This window comes from Callithrix jacchus, chromosome 14, assembly GCF_049354715.1.
Source record: "Callithrix jacchus isolate 240 chromosome 14, calJac240_pri, whole genome shotgun sequence".
In the NCBI taxonomy this organism is placed as follows: domain Eukaryota; kingdom Metazoa; phylum Chordata; class Mammalia; order Primates; family Cebidae; genus Callithrix; species Callithrix jacchus.
Window position 1 is genome coordinate 8,075,470 of NC_133515.1, and position 19,613 is coordinate 8,095,082.

The following is a 19,613-nucleotide window of genomic DNA, read 5'->3' on the forward strand; positions in this document are numbered from 1 at the left end:
TTTTAACAGGGTCAGAAGGAGGCCATGTGACCTTTCAGGTCTCTTTAAGCCATCTTTATTGTACATTGTGCTTCTGATCTCATTTTCCCAAGCACTTAACCCTGCTCATATTTTCTCCTAAGTTTATATATACTTAGGATTTCAAGCTGCTGCTCTGAGCCTGGGTGTCAGAGCAATTTTGCAGCTGATTGTTCACTCACCCTTAAAGAGGAGTAGGGTTAATTCTTCTCCACAGCAGCAAAACCTGCCCAGCACTGGAACTTGGGCACACATAGCCCGCAGTGGTGTTCCTGCTCCCTGCCTGGGCCCTAGGAGAGGGATGGTGAGCCCAGGAAGGAGGTGGCACTGCACTGCCCACCACACCTCAGCCACCGTGCCTCACTGCAGAGCCTGAGCAGCAGAGCGTCAGCCCTACACAGCTTCCCCAAGCAGCTCACTCTGAAGCATGCCTCTCCTTCTAGTCAGGAAGGTGCTTTCTCAGCCCTGAGTCTCTTCCACAGCAGTAGACGGTCTCAGCTGCTCACAGTGCTTGGCCACCACTTCGGGTTGGTTATTTAGTCCTATGTTCAAGACTGGCTTCCTGAAGCCACACTTTTTGAACGTGCCCTACATTCTGGGTTTGTTAACAGTTGTGGCTGCTGATACCATTCTGTTGAATTAAACTTTAAAGAGTGAACAGTCCCCTTCATTTTTCGAATGCCTCAGCTGTTCAGACTTTGTCCTCATGGAAAGCATGGGATGGGTCAATCTGCAGGTCTCCCCTCTCTGGGCCAGGCTGCCCTCTAAATCTTTCATTATAACAGAACACACTTTGAAGCACCAAGTGACAGGAAGTTTTCTCAGGCCTCATTTTTCTGGTATCCTCTTGGTTTTGGGGCCTCATGGGGCATTGGGGGTCTCTGCAGCAAAGCAGAGGGGCTTACTACTTTTATTTTTTTGGGGGGTTTGCTAAACGTCCTGGCCCAGGCTGTGACAGCCTTTTACCTAAGTGCCTTAAGAGATTTTGTATGAAGAGCAAGCCTTTCCCACATAAAATGTAGAATACGGAGGGTGGCCAGGTGTGGTGGCTCATGCCTGTAATCCCAGCACTTTGGAAGGCTGAGGCAGGTGAATCACCTGAGGTCAGGAGTTCGAGACCAGCCTGGCCAACATGGTGAAACTCTGTCTCTACTAAAAATACAAAAATTAGCTGGGTGTGGTGGTGGGTACCTGTAATTTCAGCTACTTGGAGGCTGAGGCAGGAGAATCGCTTGAACCTGGGAGGTGGAGGTTGCAGTGAGCTGAGATTGCACCACTGCACTCCAGCCTAGGTGACAAAGTGAGACTCCATCTCAAAAAAGAAAAAATAAACAAAACCAAGCAAACAAACAACAGCAATAAAAAAAAAAAAACAAAAGAATGCAGAGGGCGACACAGCTAGGCGAACAGTGGTGGGGGATGTGTACTCACTGATTCATTCTCCTTAGAATAAACACACAGGCAGCTTTATAGACGTGCAATGCAGAGACCTTGTGCATACCTTGTTTGGGAACTGTGGTTCTTCTTGTCTATTGCCATATAATAGAAAAATCATTAAGTATAGGTATACTTGACCATCCCCTGTCACCAGAACAGAAAAGCTGTCTATCAAGTCCTGTATTTTTTGTTCCCAGTAGAGACCTCAAAGTATACAAGCATGAGTGTAGAGGCGGAAGTCTCTCAGAGACTCTCTGTTGTATCCATTCTCATGTTGTCCACCACACCCCAGGCATCCCCTGGGGATAAGTGGTTGTGGGGCAGCAGTGCCAGCCACTCAGGTACTGAGTCTTTCCATCCCCAATTTGATCAGAGCTGCTCTCTTTTTCTGGCTCCTATTTCTTTTTGTTTGTGTGTATGAACAAAGGGTCCCTGGCTAAATAGCTGGAATATCTTTAGTCAGGTCTAAGCCCATATCTCATGGATGAGGAGACCCAGCAGTGCACCAGAAGTGGCTGATGGCCTTCTGGGATGGGAACCTGGCACTGCAGTGCTCTCTTGGGCAAGGATGCATCACTGGCCACCCCTGCCTGCCTTTCAGACCCTCACATTAGCTCTGGATGCAGGATCTATGAATTTAAAGCTTTTTGAAACCTACAGTTCCAGCTTCCACCATGTGTTTGGGTCATATACTCTACAGCCCCCAGAATTTAGTGCACATCCCAAGTTCACTCTTGCTTTGTCAGTTACAACGTTACAAATTTGATTAATTTACTCTTCATTAGTTTAGGGTCTGCTTATCTGCTTAGGGTCTATTGCTCTTTCTTTTTTTCTCTCTTCTGGTCTGTTCCCAAAAGAAGCCTGTTCTCCTTCTGATTGTCCTGCCTGAATAATGGGTCTTTTCTGTTTTGTCTCTCCCTGGACAGGGTTCTTAGCACCGTACCATATTCATGTCTAGTGGTGATCCTGCTAGTGACTGGCATGCTCTTTGGCTTTGCTGGCCTCACAGGCAGGTTCTGTGCCATCTTCAGGAGTTGACAAGACACTGATATTTTCCTGGCATACAACAGATACCTAGAGCCCACCATCATACCACTTGGATGATGTTTCATTAAATACCAGCCTTGCTGTCATAGTGCGGTATCTGATACGGTGCATTTATCTGAAGTCCTTTATCTGAAGCCCCTGTGGCCAGATGTTTTGGAATGCACAGGGTTTCAGATTTTAGAAAGTACTATGGTATACAGTTGGTGTTCTTATATGTAAGTAATACGGTGCACATCGCATATGTGTACCATGGTATACATAAAGGATTTAACATCCCCCGGAAGCCTGGGGCAGCACTCTGCAATCAAACTCATATTATTGCCACACTGAAAAGTATGAATATTTACATAAAAAGTAAAGATCATAAGTGGTCTCATATCAGCTTAGGTCTGGTTGTGCTGCGAAATGAGACTGCCACAAATTTACAAAAAAAAAATTATTTTGTTTCAGAGCTTACTGGATTTGGTGACTGTATGCTTAGGATTGTATCTAGTGGTGCAGGGAAAATGCCCTGAAATCTCCCCAAGGGGAGAGGAGGTGTGCTCAAGTGGCCTTTTCCCACTCCTCCGCTCTATGAGCCATTCAGTTGTGAGGAGGGAAGTGTGCTGGTATTAACTCTGCAACCAGGAGAGGATGGCAGGAGGAGGCCTATAGGGTCTGGTGGTCAGGAGGTGGCCAAAGGGCAGTGGAACTTCTGAGCTGTTCCTGTCTGTGTATGTGAAGAAGGATCCCCTACTTTTCAGGGAGACCTGGCCTGGGACTGCGGGCATCCTGAGAGTGGCTCTGGTTTCCCGAGTGGGTCATCTTTGTCACCCTTTTTCCCTCCGGGATCAGCAGTGAAGAGCTGAACATGACAAGAGCCCCAGGCAAGGTTTGGAAGGGGACAGCAGACTATGATAGAGTGTCCTGTGGGAGAAGGCAGGCCACATAGGGGGTGGCAGGGACGATAGCAGGTCCACAGGCAGCAGGCCTCCAAAAGGGCTGGTGTCTGTAAGTGACTTGGTTTCTGTTACCAGCTCTGGCAGGGCATGGAGTTAGAGAACACAGTTGAAGTGTCTGGCCAGGCCTGGGTGTTGAGTTCCGGTTTGTGCCCTTGCTGGGCCAGTTGGGAACCTCTCCTGTGTGTCAAGGGGCTGCCTTTCTAGGGAGCCTCGCCTCCTAAGTATGACCCATGTTTCTGTTGGCAGATCTGCCGTCGCCTTAATGGGGTCCGTTTCACCAGCTGTAAGAGCGCCAAGGACCGTACGGCCATGTCAGTGACGCTGGAGCAGTGCCTGATCCTGCAGCACGAGCATGGCATGGCCCCACAGGTCTTCACCCAGGCCCTGGAGTGCATGCGCAGGTGAGTGCTGTAGCCAGACCGCGCGCCCCGCCTGCCCCAGCCGTGTAAACTGCAGATGAGCTGGTACCCTGCGCATCTGCCCGTGGGGCCTACCCTGCATGATCCCCTTGATGTCAGCAGTCACACTCGAGTTTGACAAACCAGTCAAACCACATTGGCACTATCAAATTCAGACAGGGTTCTCTTGTAACATAAGGTGCGGGGGGAAGAGCTAGAAAGACTTTCTAAGCAGGACTCCTGGGAAAACTGTTAGACTGGTGGGCAAGCCAGGGGTCAGGCAGCTAAATGGGAAGCTGGGATACAGCTGTGACATGCGGTGCCCCCTTGGCCACCTGCCTGGCTGTGGGTGTGACTTAGGGCCAGTGCTTTCTCAGCAGGCGTCTGCTGTTGCTGTTGTGTATATATCAATACCTGTACATTTCCAAACTTGAGTGAAGCAATGCGTCTGCAGGTTGCACTGGTCTGCTCCACTGCTTCTCTAGCAGTCGACACAATTTGCTCTTAAGAGCAAAGTGTCAAATGAGTGTTTTATTGTGACAGCTGTCAGTGTGCCCTGGCAACCTCACCCTAGTGATGTTCTGATTCTGAGGCAGCAGGCGTGTTTGCAGAATGAAACCTGGAACTAAAAGTGTCTACTGTTGATCGATGCCTTGTTTCAGGCACTGCTGGGCAGCCCCCTTCCTCACATACCAAAAGAAAGGATAAGAAACCTGGTTTCCCGTCTCCTTCGATGTAGTCACCAATGCTGTTAAAGTCTCATTTCCAACGGTCACTTCTACTGAATGTTCTGTATCATTTGTCCTCTCACCAAATTATTTAAAGTGTTCAATTCTCTTATCCTTTCTGTATGTTTCTGCCGTTTGACCTTCTCACAATAATGCACAAAGCGACGTGTGAGCTCCTGCCTCTTGATAAGCGCATTTTGTAAAAATGGAATCATTTTGTCCTGTTTTGTCTTTCCAAATTCATCTCAACTTCTCTGTTAAAGCTTGCCATCCCTCTGCCCAGGCTCAGGGAAGCAATGGAGATTCAAAGACCCCTGCTCTGGGGCAAGGGCCTGCTCTCCAGGAGCCTTGGTGCCCTTCAAACCTGATGTCCAGTGTGATCCTGGTGCTCAGGTACGGCAGCCGGGCCTGTGCCCGTTAGCTGCACAGTGGTGGGAGGGGACACTTTGGTGAGCTGCCAGTGAAGAAAGGAGAACAAAGTGGACAGGGATCCCTACGGTTATGGCAGCGAGGAGCAGGATCAGGGCCAGTCAGGAGCTGGCACCCCAAGTTAGGCACACAGTCCATGTGGAGACCTCTACCCTGTTCTTGGGCTGTCGAACAAGTTCAGCGAAAACATGCATTCTGCACCTCTGAACACAAAGGCCTCAGGAGACCAGGGACGGGGTAGCTCCATGGAGAGCCACAGTATGATGGCAGGCCTGTCACTGAGCCCAGACCCACAGGACCCTGCCTGCCTGCCCCAGCCCACTTAGTTTGTGGGCTCAGGACAGTTATTACAGTTACAGCTGTTAAAATGTACAGTGCACAAAGCACTGTTTTAAAACTTTTAAACACATAAGGAAATGAAAATCCTTGTAGGAAAATTATAAAATACAGACAAGCACCTACACTAGTTCTTCACAACCCTCCCCACACAGAATCCCCCAGCTTCCTACTATGAATAGGTAGCCCTGCTAACATTGGGATACATACTCTCTGAGACAGAGACGTGAGTACATACACGTGGTCTAAGCAGTCCCTGAATTATACAGAACAAAAACACCCACGTGCACAAACAAATGCAATTATATTTGCAATTAATAGTCTTGTGAGCATTTTTTAGGTTAATAAATGTAGACTTTATCACTTTTTTTTTTTTTTTTGAGACAGAGTCTTGCTCTCTCACCCAGGCTGGAGTGCAGTGGTACAATCTTGGCTCACTGCAATCTCCACCTCCCGAGTTCAAGCAATTCTCCTGCCTCAGCCTCCTGAGTAGTTGGGATTACAGGCACCCGCCACCATACCTGGCTAATTTTTTGTATTTTTAGTAGAGAGGGGTTTCACCATGTTGGACAGGCTGGTCTCAAACTCCTGACCTCAGGTGATCCACCCCCCATAGTGCTGGGATTACAGGAGTGAGCCACCATGCCCAGCCACTTTTTACACACTATAATTTATCCAATTTGTTATCACTGAATATTTAAGCTGTATATGGTTTTCCAGCATTTTAATTGCCTTAGGTTAAAAAGTGTACACCTTTGAAAGGCTTTTGAATAATTTTCGTACAGATCACCAAATGGTCCCCACAGTAGCCACTCCCCTGTCCAGTGTCCCAGAGTGCTCAGGAGCCGGGCGCAGTCTTTCCTGTTACTCTTGGGAGGCTTCTGAAGCTGTAAGGGCTGTTGTTTCTCCACATTACTGGTAAGGGCCCTGAGGCCTGGCAAAGGGAAGGCCCTTCTTCCTGTGGGAACAGGCGCCATTCCCTCCACACTGCCCTCTGCCTCTCTAAACCCCACCCTTGCCCCCAATTATGGATGTCTTTTTAAGTTGCTTATACATTTATTTTCTGAAATCTATACAGTAAACGTATTACTTTAATAATTTTTTAAGAAGTTATAAAAACAAAGCTCAATCCTACTTTACCTGTGCCTGTCCCAGAATTCTCGCACCAGCCCCGGGGACACAGCTCACTGCCGCCTTGAGCCAGCCTTTAAGATCTGAGGCTCTTGGCACAGGCATTTGTTTTAAGGTGACTTCTGTTTTCTCAATGATCCCATGAGGGAAAGACATGTACCTGTTTAGGCAGCTGCAAGCCAAGGTGGCAGTGGCTGAGTCACAAGCTTAGCAGCTCTGGCTGCTGGGGTGCAGAGTACCTGCAGTTTAGACGAGAACTCCACGAGGCAGCATAAACCTCCACCATGTCTGTGAGTGGAGGAGGACATTTGGTTCCTGGCTTTCTGGTTTGCATCTTATCAGACGGAAGAGTAGATCATGCAGGTGAGGGTATGGGGGTGGGGGCCAAGCTGGCACAAGGCTTTAGCCTGGAGGCCTAGGGTGAACAGTGGTCAGTGCTATGCTGTAAATGTTCAACTACCAGCTCTCTCTCCAAAAACCCTGATCTGTAATGTTTGCCAATTTCTGTGGCATAAATGCTTCTACCAGGGCCTGTTTCAAGCTTCCAGTGTGGTAACACTGAACATGGAGTTGGGAAGAGATTCACATACTTGACCACTGGGTTGTCCATGTCCCCAGTCCTGGGGCTGAACCCCTTGAAGTGGGCCTTGCTGAAGAGCCACAGGGCCCCACCAGCCTCTTTTGGTAGGGAATGTGGCAGTGGGTCAGTGCTCCGCAGCTTGGGAATTGTGCCCTCCCAGAACGGCACATTCCAGCAGGGCCGTCGGGGCTTCAGGGCTCCTCTGGGAGAGCTGGGGAGGGCCCTGTGTGAAGAGGAACCCTGGGCCTGCTGCCTCCCCATCTCCTGAGTGGACCCTTCGCAAGCTGCCTGCTGTGTCCTCAGGCCTCCATTCTGTGTCACTGTGGACATGAATGTGCTTCCAGAGTCGTGTGGCTCTAGGTACCATCTCACCTCAGTGCAGTTTTTCTGTAGCACCAAAAGGGGGAAGAAGACCCAAATTTTCAGTGTGGCGTTGGTTGGATTCCACCCTTGGGGATGCTTATAGAACCATAACTTGCAAAGTTGGAGACAGCAGTCGTTTATGCCTGCCACTGCTGAGCCCGGAATCCGAGGTGGGGCTGGTGAGGGCTCTGCACTTGGTTGGTTGGTACCTGAGGTAGATGGTTTTCATTTGTGTGGTTGATCAAGAGGCAGCTTTGGCCAAATCCTTTGTGCCACCCCCTGCTCAGGCATCTGTGAGAAGGTCAAACCCCCAATGGTTCTTCATGTTCAGCTTGCTTCTCAGAAATCCCTGTGTGTGCAGCATGTGGGAGCATGGCCGGGCAGCATGGAGTTGTGCTTGGCCAGCCGAGAGAGTGAACATGGAAAACCATTCGTTCAACCTACATGTGTTTATTTTCAGTAGATTGCAGTATTTTTTCTTATTTTCACTTCTCTTTCTCTCCTTTTTTCCTGTAACTGTGCTGGTTTTGTTTTGGTCTTCCTCTCATACCCGTTTCTGCATTTCATCTTTTCTTTCTATTGTGGCTTCATTTCATTTTTTTTTTAACCTTATCTTTTGGTTCTCTCCTTTATCTCATACTTTTTGATAAAATCCATCGCATGTGTCTCTCTTTTTTTCTTTATTTTCTTTCCTTTCCTTTTTTCTTTTTCTTTCTCCCAAACTTTTTCCTTTTCACAGCATTGGAACACGGGAGGTAGTCACCCAGAAGAACTTGAGCGGCCTGGTGCCCATCCGAGACTTAAGGCTAGACCCCAGCCTCCTCTGTTCCATTCCTTTATTAGCTCTGAGCCCCAATTTACTGATTGTGTGGCTCTTTCTGAGCATAGCATACCTGGTGACCAAATTGCGTTGCAAATGAATATTATTATGAAAAATTAATAAGTCACAAGAGAAACAAAAGTGCCAGAACATGTCCAGCCACCGTGTACCTAACTGGACAGAAGGAATGTGTCAAAGTGTGGTCTGCCAAGAGATATTTCATGCCTTACATTTTGATGTTTTGTTCTTCTGAACTGTAAATACCTGCCAAATTATTTCACCAAGAGGACTTGTTTATTTAGCTCCTGTAGCATCTTCAGTGCTTGTAACATGTTCTTACGGTGCCCTGTCACTGCATCGTTTAGCTGGCCTGGAATTCCTTGTACCACGTCTCTACCTTCCGACGTACAACTATCTATCACCTGTACTTCTCACGTGCCCTGTTTCCAAAAAAAAGGAGTTCTGTTTGAAGAGAATTTGTATATTTGATACTATTCTTTAAGTATACTGCTAACCCTTCCTTTCCTTTTGATGACAAATGAAAAGAAAAAGATAGATGCTTTATAACTGGCTCATCTTGATAAACCTATCGAATAGGACATGTATTTTCTGCTTTCATTTCAAAGCGTAGTCCCTGGATTACAGTAGCAAACAGTTTGCAAAATCCTAAGACTTCCTTGCTTATGTTTATTATTTCCAATTAAGGATGACACAAAGCTGTGAATACAGTAGTATACTGTACCAAGTCAGACATAGACCAGTAGGTTATCTAACTCTGTAAGGATCACTCAACTGGTTCTAGGAATTAATGCGTATAGTAACCAAAGGCTGTTAAAGTTATATCTTTTTATTTATTTTAAAACAGCATTTTTCATTTAAAAAATGGTATCTTTAATTGCAGATTAAAGGTCCAACATCTTTTCTCTCTTACTAATCAAATATGATATGATTGATAATGAAAAAAAAAATCAAAGAGAAATTGCAAAAAAACAATGATCCTTGACTTTTGGGCAGTTGTGACGGATAGAGTTGTGAGAGCAACAGGGTGCTCTGGTTTCTGCAGGTGCCCTTCAGTCCTAATGCGGCATGCCCTGCAATGCGATGAAGTGTAACCTTAACACCCATGTGGGGCAGAGTGTTATTGGACACCTGCAAAAGTAACCAAATAAATAAGGAAAAAATCCCCACACCCTGTGCAAGACAGTCAGTGGCTTCTCTGTCTTCCACTTCATATTATATTGTGCCCCCACTTTCTGTCTTCAGTTGTTTCCCCATACAGTGTAGTTTATGAAGAGGATTTTTTTAAAACCAGTCCAGAAAAATGGGAATGAATTTAGAGAAGCTTACTTTTCCAGAAACTTGGCACCCATGCATGCCCAGAAACCCAATCCACCACAAAAGGCGGTGACCTCTCTTCATTCTCTCTCCAGGACTCCAGACCTTGCTCTGGGCTTTCTCTCATTTGGTTTCAGCTCAGAGTCTGGGTTCTAAAAATCATAGAAGCAGTTAGGAATGAATGGCAAATGCTAGACTCAACACTTTACATTCTAAAGTGGAAGACCATCCTGACTACTGCAGGCTCCCTGGGGCAGGTGTCACCTGTGTGTCACCCTGTAGGTGAATCCATGCCTCTCCAAGTGCAGCATGTTCACTTGTCTCTTCTAAAATAAATGAGGTGGCTGTTACAGCATAGCTCTTGGCATCCTTCAGTAGGGAGTCTCTCACCAAATGCCAGCTCATGGGTGGTGTAAGCTGTGGCAGCATGCCAGTAGTCCTTGGGCAGTGTCCTGTCCAGCCTGTGATTATTTGAAAGGTATGTTTGCCACTTTCCCTCTTTCACATTGAGGCATCCACTTCAACTAATACCGTCTTGTTTGCTTTATTTGAAAGTGAGAAAGCAGAGTCCACAGCCTCATTCAGTTCCCATTACACAGCTTCCAGGTCCTGCTACTGGTAGTATGGTTCCACTGCCTGCAGTGGTGACTGATGCTCACTCCCACTTCCACGGCAGGGCTAGTGGCTGGGCAGAGGCCGTGCACAGAGGGAGGCCCTCTGACTGCAGACAGCATTCCTCTCTGTCCCAAGGCTCAAGGATGCTTCTGTGGCTCCCTCCAGGGGCCCCTCCCAGGACCCTGCCCTATAGCACAGAGAAGCTCTGGCCAGCCGAGGAGCCACTCCTAGGGGGCCTCAAGGACACCACAGCCTGATCCTTGATTGTCACCACACCTTTCTGCCCATGTGGACTTAGCCCTTGGGCTGAGAGAGAAATGAGACCACAGGGAGAAAGATAAAGTTCTTTGTTTCTCTCTTCCAGGGGCTGGGTGAAAATCAGTATGCTGCCTGTGCAGTTGGAGAGCTACCAAAAGGACACCATGAGATTAGCTTAGGCGGTGGGTTGGTTTTGGCTTTTTAAAACTTAAAGTATTTGAAAAAAGAAACTCAGTTGCTCTCCCTTTATGCTGAATTTTAATGTCACTAAGGCCTTTTACTCATGAAATCAGGCCAAATACATTTTCAAAATCTTACCTGCTTTAGTGAGAGATAGGCAGGATGAAACAAACGTGGGGAGATGATTCAAGAAAGGGATCATTGACATTTAGTGATGGTTATAGCTGCATGTACAGAAGTGGTGCTGAGGCATTGTTGATACCAGCTCTAGGTGTTCAGGATTAAACCAGCTTTCTCAAGTTAGGGAAGCCATAATCAGGAGTGATCTCTTTGAATGATCTTATAAAATTGTTGTGTAAGTTTTTTCAACTAATGTGACAGTCACCATTTATGCCTAAGGCTTGGTTCCAGCAGAGATTTTAACACAATGGCCTATTCTCTCTCCACAAAGTGACAGGAGTAGCAGCCACTACCCCATACTTGGCCATAGAATCACTAAGATATTGATGCCTGCAGATGAGTACTGAAATGGAAAATCCCACTGGAACTGGCAAACTAGAGGATTCCCTAAAATTATCTGTCATTTGGGGTTTCCATTTTAATTTTCATTTCAAAAATGGATGCCCTTGAAAAGAAATAATTTATTGATATAAAAGTAATCATGGAGTTTTGAAACAACTAAGTCCCTCTTGCTTAAATCTAAGACCTTCTCTACAGGTGCCATTGACTCCTAAAAAGTACGCAGCCAGTATGATCAGTGGAGGTGTTCTGCCTTAGGGCAGCAGGCTGGCCTCTGCGGCGGAAAGCCCCAGTTAACACAGGCCGTCCTCACCACCTCTGCATACCTCGTCCCAGGCCCTCTTGCCAGCTTGTCGGCACGGGCAGTGGGATGACAGTGTCGGCATGTGGATCAGCCGCATCAGCCGGATTATGTAAATTCAGACATTTTGGGGAAAGAAAATAAAATCTGATTTGAAAACTATGTTGAAATGAAAGTACAATCTTTATTATAACTTCATGTATAATGTGTTCAGCCAACTAAACTAGGCATTAGCTCCTTTAAGATGTAAATAAAAGATAATGTCAAAGTTCACAAATTATTCTGCCTCGCTCCTCACGGCAGTTTAGCATTTACTAGTGATAGGTGGTTTTTAAGCAGTTTGTACGTTTCTATATAAATGGAGAAGCCATATCTGAAGTAGTTCATTGATGTAAGAGTTTCCAAAGATTAAAGGAGATTAACTGTGCATAGGAGCCTATAGCTTCTGCTTTAAGTGGAAGTATGTTTTTGATTACTGAATGTTAGGCAAACATGATTGTTACTCCGGGGGGCCTGCTCCTGTGGCCTGGGTGTTCAGCTCAGATGACACCTCAGCTCAGCTGAGGCGTTGAGGCTCTGTGACAAGAAAGCATATCCAAGTTACCAAATTAGTTATAACAACCAGGTGGATACTTTTCTAAACTATCAGAGCTTAGCTTTTGAATAAAAATTACTGTCTTACCAAAAGTATTTTACATGTTCTTGATGAGACTGTCATTTTCACTTTAAAGGCTTGAGCAATTGCCACTGATATTTTTTTAAAGTGCATGACATAATGATCTTCAAACAATTTGAATTTTTTTAAAAAAATCACTGTTTCCTGCTAACTGCAAATTTTGCATCTCATAAAGGGAATTTTGTACTAAATTTGATAACTAGTTGATTTCATTGCTAGTCTTAGAACAGTATACAACTATCAAGTTATACTGTGCTGTGGGAAGTCATTTATGTATAAAGTCACTTTTGCTGATTAGTTTTATGTCTACACCTGAACATTTCCCAGAGAACTCCCCGGATGCACTCACTAAGCAGGTGAGGACACCTGGCTACTCATCCTCCCATGCAGTGTTTGTTTTTTGCCTTCCTCCCGGATTGCCATGGCAACCCTCCATCAAATGCAGCTTGGGATGATGCTGGTAGTGAGTTCTCTAGGGAAGGGTACCTGTGGGCTCTCATTGGCTCAGTGGCACTTGTGCAAGAGGGAACACATGAGGGCAGCCCACCTGTGGAAGGGCTGCGGGCTGCTGGCTGCTGCCAGATCTCGGTGAGGTCCCTCCTTCATGACATTCCAGCCCTGATTGCCAGGCTGGTCTGCAGACAGTGCATGAGCCCATTGGATTTCCTGGCACCCAGAACGAGTGTCCTCCAGGAGACAGCAGATTGGAACAGCCTTCCCAGCCACATGCCTTTGCTACATGTTGAATTCTGCAAGGAAAGTCAACATTTGGAATTTCAATGTGATTACAGCTCTTGCTAATATAGAAAAGTACAGCTCATTAAAGCTTACTAAAGTGTAGCTTTAGTAAGAGTAGTGGTATTTCTCTTTCCACTTAATTTGCTATGTAAGGTAACCTTTGAACCACAAGTTAAGATAGAACCCCAAATGACTTAGACATGAGCTACATGAAGTCATTCATTCACTTTTAAAAAGTTTGCTTCTACTTAGATACAGTGCTACTTTTAGGAATGCACAGCTCACAGCCCCATGCAGCATGTGTCCATCTCTGTGCTTCTTAATTGCCTTGTTCAGAAACCTGCCATTTTACGTATGTATTTGTTGTAAATGAGTCCAGCACCCATTTAAATTAATCTTTTTTTTAATGTTATGAAAATAATCAGTTCATTTCATCTTAGTTTAAGTCTTTTCTTTTTTCCTTTTTTACTGCTGTCATTTCTTGTGCTTGTTTTTTCCCCAGTGAGGGTTGTCGAAGAGAAAATACAATGAAGAATGTTGGAAGTCGCAAATATGCATTTAATTCCCTGCAGCTGAAGGCTTTCCCCAAGCATTACAGGCCTCCCGAAGGGACTTACGGAAAAGTTGAAACATGAACACACGGTTTTCTCTAATTAGCTGTTACATAATAAATGTGGGTACCCTCTAGTGTCATATATGACTTCTTCAAGAAGACCTGAAGGATTGGTTTTTATTTTTTGTTTTTTGTTTTTTTTAAATTTCACTAAAGAATCTATGGAGCATGTTTTTTGGTTTTGGGGTTTTTTTTTTTGTTTTTTTTTTTTTTTTTAACCATTGGAATCAATAGGAGGTAATGTTTGGCTCGATAATGTGGATAGTAACGACTGCCCATTTAAATAGCCTTTGGCTGTAACTACACAGATCTATATAATCAAAATGCCAACTTGCTCACTTATTTTTCTGCAGGGTAACTCAAAAGTGACCATTGAATTACAATCCACTTTGTACAAGTATGAATGTAAAACAGTAAATAATAAGTAATTGGATCCTATGCAGACCAATAAATGTTAAATATTATTTGGGGAAAGAAGCTAGCACTATCTCATACAGTGAGAATAAAGGGTTCTAGTGAATTATCCTATTTACAGCACCACCCGAAGAAGTTGAGAGAAAGATTGATAAATTAACTGGAGATATGACTTTATTAGAAAGTAACACCTCCAAGGTAGCCCACACACTTGGGGCCACTGTTTTTTTTTTTGTCCCTCATGAGTTAGAGAACTGGGAGTCTGCTTGGAGACACAAAGCCCGCAGTAAGGTCCCCTTAGCCTGTCTCCTGTTCTCTGAAGCTTCCTGTCTAGGCTCTCCCACGCCCACAGGGCACATCTCCCTTTGTTCTCTAGTTGTTAATCTAGGGCTTCAGATGTGGCATGTCACACTCTCATGGGGAATTTATGACCATAGAGATAGTAGAAACCAAATATTTAGAGAAAAGAATTTTATTGCAGGATTTCCAATATATCTTCTAAGACAGTACAATCCTGTTTGAATGTCTGATAAAAGTGTCTTATTTTTAGGTTTGCAATAGTTGTTACTTTCTTATTCTCATTCTGTTATGTAAGATGACTATTGAGAAACAGTTGAAATTATCTCCTTAAATGAGATTTTGAAAGAGATTTATGGGCCATAAAACTTAGGAATTTCATAGAAAATTTTGTCTGGTCATCTTTTATAAGATGATGATGAGTCTTATCTGCACATAGCAGAGTTTTTTTCTTAGGAGTTTATATGTTTTATTGATTCTGTTTATGCTGTTTACATGTTCTTGAAAAGGTTGTAAAAGAAATCTATATGGCACATATTAATGATGCCGATCCTAATGATTTGAGAACCTCTTAGAAATTCTTATGTCTAAAAGCCTACAGATTCTTCTGGTTACTTTAGAAACATGTAACAAACTTGGGCCAGGGGTGCTAAGCATGGGGAGGACTACTTATTGGCAGGAACGCAGAAGGGGTGGGCATCAGGTAGGGGTAGAACTAGGTGACCTTCCATATACCCTCCTACTCAGAAGTCAGCATGCAAGCAGAGCTTGCTGTCTCTCGATGCCTACAGGGAGGAAAATGTCTGTGGAGGACACTTTAACAAGGATGCAGCTCTCAGCTGCTCCCTCAAAGCTGGGTTCACTATGGCAGGCAGGAGGCAGAGAAACTCCTGTTCACCAAACCCACTGCACAGGTGGCTACTGCTGGTATCACATTCTCCTTTTTAAGTGTCGGTCTCTGTTCACAGACAGTTCGTTTTCAATATGGCTGATCTGGCCTTTCACCTCTCCACCACCTCATTTAATTTGTAAATTTTTAGTTCCGTATTTTCTCATTTTAACTTTTAAAAAATCTCCTTGCTTTTAAAAAAAATCAATATTACCCACATAGTTTTCAGATTTTTTTTTTTTTGTATGAAGAGCATTATATATCTGCACTTATTAAAGGGAATATAGCAAATGTTGATCATCTGTCAGGAGTTTTGCATGTGGCACCTTTATATGAATTATTTTCCCAATTTTTGCTTTATGTAATGGGTCACCATAAAACTGTAAGACTTGGCAAATCATATAGAAAAGGTTCAGGTTTCAATATTCTCTCCGAAGGCATGGTTGCTGGGCTTCAGGTGGCATCACACACTTCTAGCGCTTGCAGGATGAGAGTGTGCTGCACAGCTTCGGAGGCAAGTAGCTCCTCTCTTCTGTGGGAGGTTTGAGTTTTCAGATGTGCAGGGAAGGCAGTTTTACAAATTACCATGAAATAGAGGTTCCGTCCAATGTTCCTTATACAGCCTCCCCATTTAAAAAGAAATGAGATCTATGGAACACTGGGAATGAAATGTGGATTCTGTCAGAGCTCCTACAGAGCACAGTTGCCTTTAGTTTCATTTAAAGATGTAAAAATATTGTATAATACAATTTTGTCCCTACACAATTGTATTTGCCAAGCTTAGTGCATTATGATACCTTTATTTATTTGTTTTGGGCAGTATTAATATATATATAAACATACAGTTACTGTTTTATATATTCTTAGGTCATTCAAAGCCATGTATGCTGTAAATGTGCTAGTCTTTAGAATGACAAATAATAAATAACTGACAAGATATTAAATTTGGTCTTGACTGATTCATCCTATTAGGAGGACTAGTTCTATGTGACCAGCCTATGACTGGACCATTGTTATTGGGCATTGCATTGAGTGCTCAGGTGCTGAATGCATATGTTTGTAAACGTGGGACCATGGGAGACTTCGATTTTATATGCTTGTTTCTGCCTAATTTGAAGCAGAGGGGCAGCAGAGTTGAAGTTAAGAGCATGGACTTTGGGAGCACACAGACACAGGTCTCAATCTTGGTTCTGCCCCTCACTGCTGGTGACTCTGAGCAAGTTGCTTAACCTCTCCAAGCCTCCATTTCCTCGTGTGCAAAGCATGGATAACAGCGGTACCTTCCTTATAAGATACGTGCGATGTGCCTCGGAAGTAAGTGTTTGTAAATGGTAGCCATTGTTGTTACCTTCCCATCTGTGAACATGGATCACATCATCTCTGTGGGTTGCCCAGTCCTCGTCGTATGACTTGCCAAAATGCAGTTCCACTTGTATTAATATTGGCACTGTTCATCGTCACCACGACTGTCCCTTGCATCACTATTTTGCCTTCTAGGCATCCATGACCCATGATCTCCCTTGGAAAAATTCCCCTCACTGGAAATGTACAATTAAAGGATGATTGAACTGTTTAACTCTTGGAGTTTTTAGTATTGTCAAACTCCCAGAAATTTAAGCTACCACCTGTAACATGCCTTTTCCCTTTATTCTCATTGATGGGGCCAATGCACCTCAGTTCAATGTCCATTTCCTTGATTACTGTGAAGACTGAACATCTTTTATACTTTTATGATATTTCTATTTTTGCGACTTCATTGGAGTGTTGGTCTTTTTCATATAGATTGTTATTAATATACCCATGTCATATGTTGCACACTTTTGAACTTATCTGTCAGCTGTCCTTTGTTCTGTGGTAGGGGGTATACAATATTTCAAATGTTTATGTAGCCACGTACACCTGTCTTTCATTTTGATGCTTGTTCTGAAATTGAATCCTGGCTTCACAACAGAAGGTGGCACATTTGGGGCAGCCAAGCCCTTGTGGGCGTGGTGGTATGGCTGCGTGCGCATGATGAGGGGCTGAACTAAAGTGCACACTGGCACCTTGCTTGGTGCATGGGCTGTGCTCAGTTTATTATTATTAATAGTTTCTGCCTTCACACTCATGTCCCAGGATTATGTTTTCAGCATTTACCTATTCTTATTTCTAGGTTTTTTATGGTTTCAGTCCTACATTTAGATCAGTCCATCTGGAATCATCTTGGTGTAAGGCCTGTGTCATGCTGAGTTTGCTAAGGTCAGAGGGAATCCCTCAAGGCCAGGCATAATTTTGCTTCTCTTTAAAGTTAAGCCAAGGAGAAGACGTGTCAGGATGCCCAGACATCAGCCACCATGAGCTTCTTCCCCCCCTCTCTCCGCACATTTGGGCACTGTGCTTTGGTTTCCTGTTGAGCCTCTGCTTAGTAGATGACTTGGCACCATCTGGCTGCCTAGATCTAGGGGAGTTGTCTCAGGGAGGCTTTGCACTGGAGGAAGGTAAGAGGGGTTGGGGGTTGGAGCTTCTCGATTTGTGATACTTTAGAGAACAGAAATGATTAGCTGGTGGGGGGACATTACTTCATTGTAGTTGTTCTACTGGGTAACCTTCCTCTATTCTTTACTAACATCACACAGCAGGTTGGCACCATTTTTAAATAGAGGCTTCTCACAGTATCCTCAGCAGCATCGAGTGTTACTCATGTTGTGGTAATGAGCAATGGATCTCTCTGAGCAGGCAGTGTGACCTCTTTGGTTACTCTAAAGGGCTGCCAGCATTTCTCTTTTCTCAGGCCTGAGGGAGGAGAGCTATTCTGTGTGTAGGGGTGTTGGGAACACATGAACAGAAGGAACTGGCCTCACGTCCCATCGTGCTCCTGGGATGGCTCTTCCAAGACCAGCACTTCCTTCTGGCAGGTGGGCCCTCGCAGAACTCTGCATTTGGAGATAGACAAACTCTTTTTCTTGTCCCTTTTTCCCCAAAATGTCCTCCTATACAAGCCCCTCTTAAGAGCTGGTTTTCCATAAACCGTAGAGAGGGCACTGCTCCGCTGTGCACAGAACCCCAGCCCAGAAGTACAAGTTCCCTGTGGAACCCGCAGGGATGGCAGTGATGGTAGAACCAAGGGGGTCAAGGCAGGCTGGAGAGAAGTGAGTGGCAGGAAACCGCTCAGTCTGCCTGACCTGGCCCCAGGCTAACCATGAGGGCCTACATAGAGGGGCAGAGCTGGCTTATTGGGATCCCTGATGGTTTTACACTTTTTAAAGTACTCTTTTTCTCAGACTCTGATGAAGTAATTGAATGGTAAAGGAAGTAATTGAATTTACAGTGGATAAAATCCAGTATTTGAAATCAGGAAGAAAAGCAGAATAGCATCCCTTTCTGAGAGCTGTGTGCTGACCAAAAAGATCTTTCATTTCTGTGAGCACCAGCAGCTCAGTCTCTGGCAGAGACAGAGGTGGGTTGTAGAGATGGAAACTTATGTGTAGCAGATCTCTGCTCCCAGTAGGGGCCCTGGCTGCAGCTGACCTCCTGATGCCTTGCCAACACTAACCGTGAGTATCAGTACCAACTAGCACAGTGGACATCGGCCCCAGGACCAGTCTATGATTTGTGTGGGGGCTTCACCATGCTCTGCAGTGTAGTGGGATCCTGTGAGTTGACCTGCACAGGCACTCCCTCCCTTGCCAGGGACACCAGGGAAGCTTCTCCAGCCTGAGGCTGTGCCCTCGATAGAGTGCCCACCCCCTGCCATCCTGTGCCAACAGTAGGCAAACAGAGTAGCTTGGTCTTGTTTTTATTAGCTATTGCTCTCCAGGCTATGACAGGGCTTCCAGGGTATAGGCTCAGAACACCCATACTTTCTAGATCCCTGTCTTCTTCCTGCTATAACTTCTTCCTGCACCAGGCCACCACTGGCCTTGAAGGCCAGTCGAAGCAGGTCTTTCACACTCTCTTGTCCCACGTAACAGAAAAGGCTGAGAAGACAGGTTAGGAAACAAACTTCTGTCTCCATGGCTCCGAAGAGGATGCCTGTGTTAGATGGATATAGATATACACAGCACTTCACTGCCTCCTCCTCCTCAACACCTGGCCCTCCCTTGGGGTCTGTGGCCTGACACTATCCTGGTTCTCCTATGTCTCTGACCATCCCTCCTCACTCTCAGGTTTGCTTTCACCTACCACCTGCCACTAATGGTATGCTATTCTCCTGGGTTGTGTCCATAACTTTCTCAGTTAAGATGTTCTTCCTAAAAAATCTTAACATATTCCTGTGGAATAAATGGTCACTTACATGATAGTGACTCCTAAGCTTCTAGGTCCATCCCAGAGTCTCCCCCAGGGTCCAGATTACCTACACATCTAAGCACTGGGCCCCTCATTTTGCCTGTCTTGCAGGCATCTCAAACAGTGTGCTCATGCCTCTCCTCCTCCAAGCTGGCTGAGTCTCCCTCTTAACAGACAACTTTGGGCTCATTTTCTCCCTGACATCCCATCAGCCAGAGACCCGTATCTCTTGAGAACCATCCCATAATTTCAGTCCCTGCACCCACAGGCCTGGTCTTTGTCAG

General features: G+C 45.1%; 1 protein-coding gene across 50 annotated transcripts in view; it reads left to right on the forward strand.

Annotated features, from left to right (window-relative positions):
- INPP4A (inositol polyphosphate-4-phosphatase type I A) overlaps positions 1–16,639 on the forward strand; it is a 153,094-nt gene extending 136,455 nt beyond the window's left edge. For 27 of the 50 annotated variants that reach the window (XM_054244539.2, XM_035271676.3, XM_054244546.2 and 24 more), the window contains 2 exons: positions 3,690–3,844; positions 8,148–16,007. In XM_054244539.2, the coding sequence (XP_054100514.1) occupies positions 3,690–3,844; positions 8,148–8,328 (336 nt within the window). In that variant the 3' untranslated portion in view covers positions 8,329–16,007. Of the gene's footprint in view, positions 1–3,689; positions 3,845–8,147 lie in introns of all 50 variants that reach the window. The other 23 variants (XM_008980109.5, XM_054244548.2, XM_054244542.2 and 20 more) reach the window with 2 other exon arrangements.
- Positions 16,640–19,613: the final 2,974 nt, after the last annotated feature.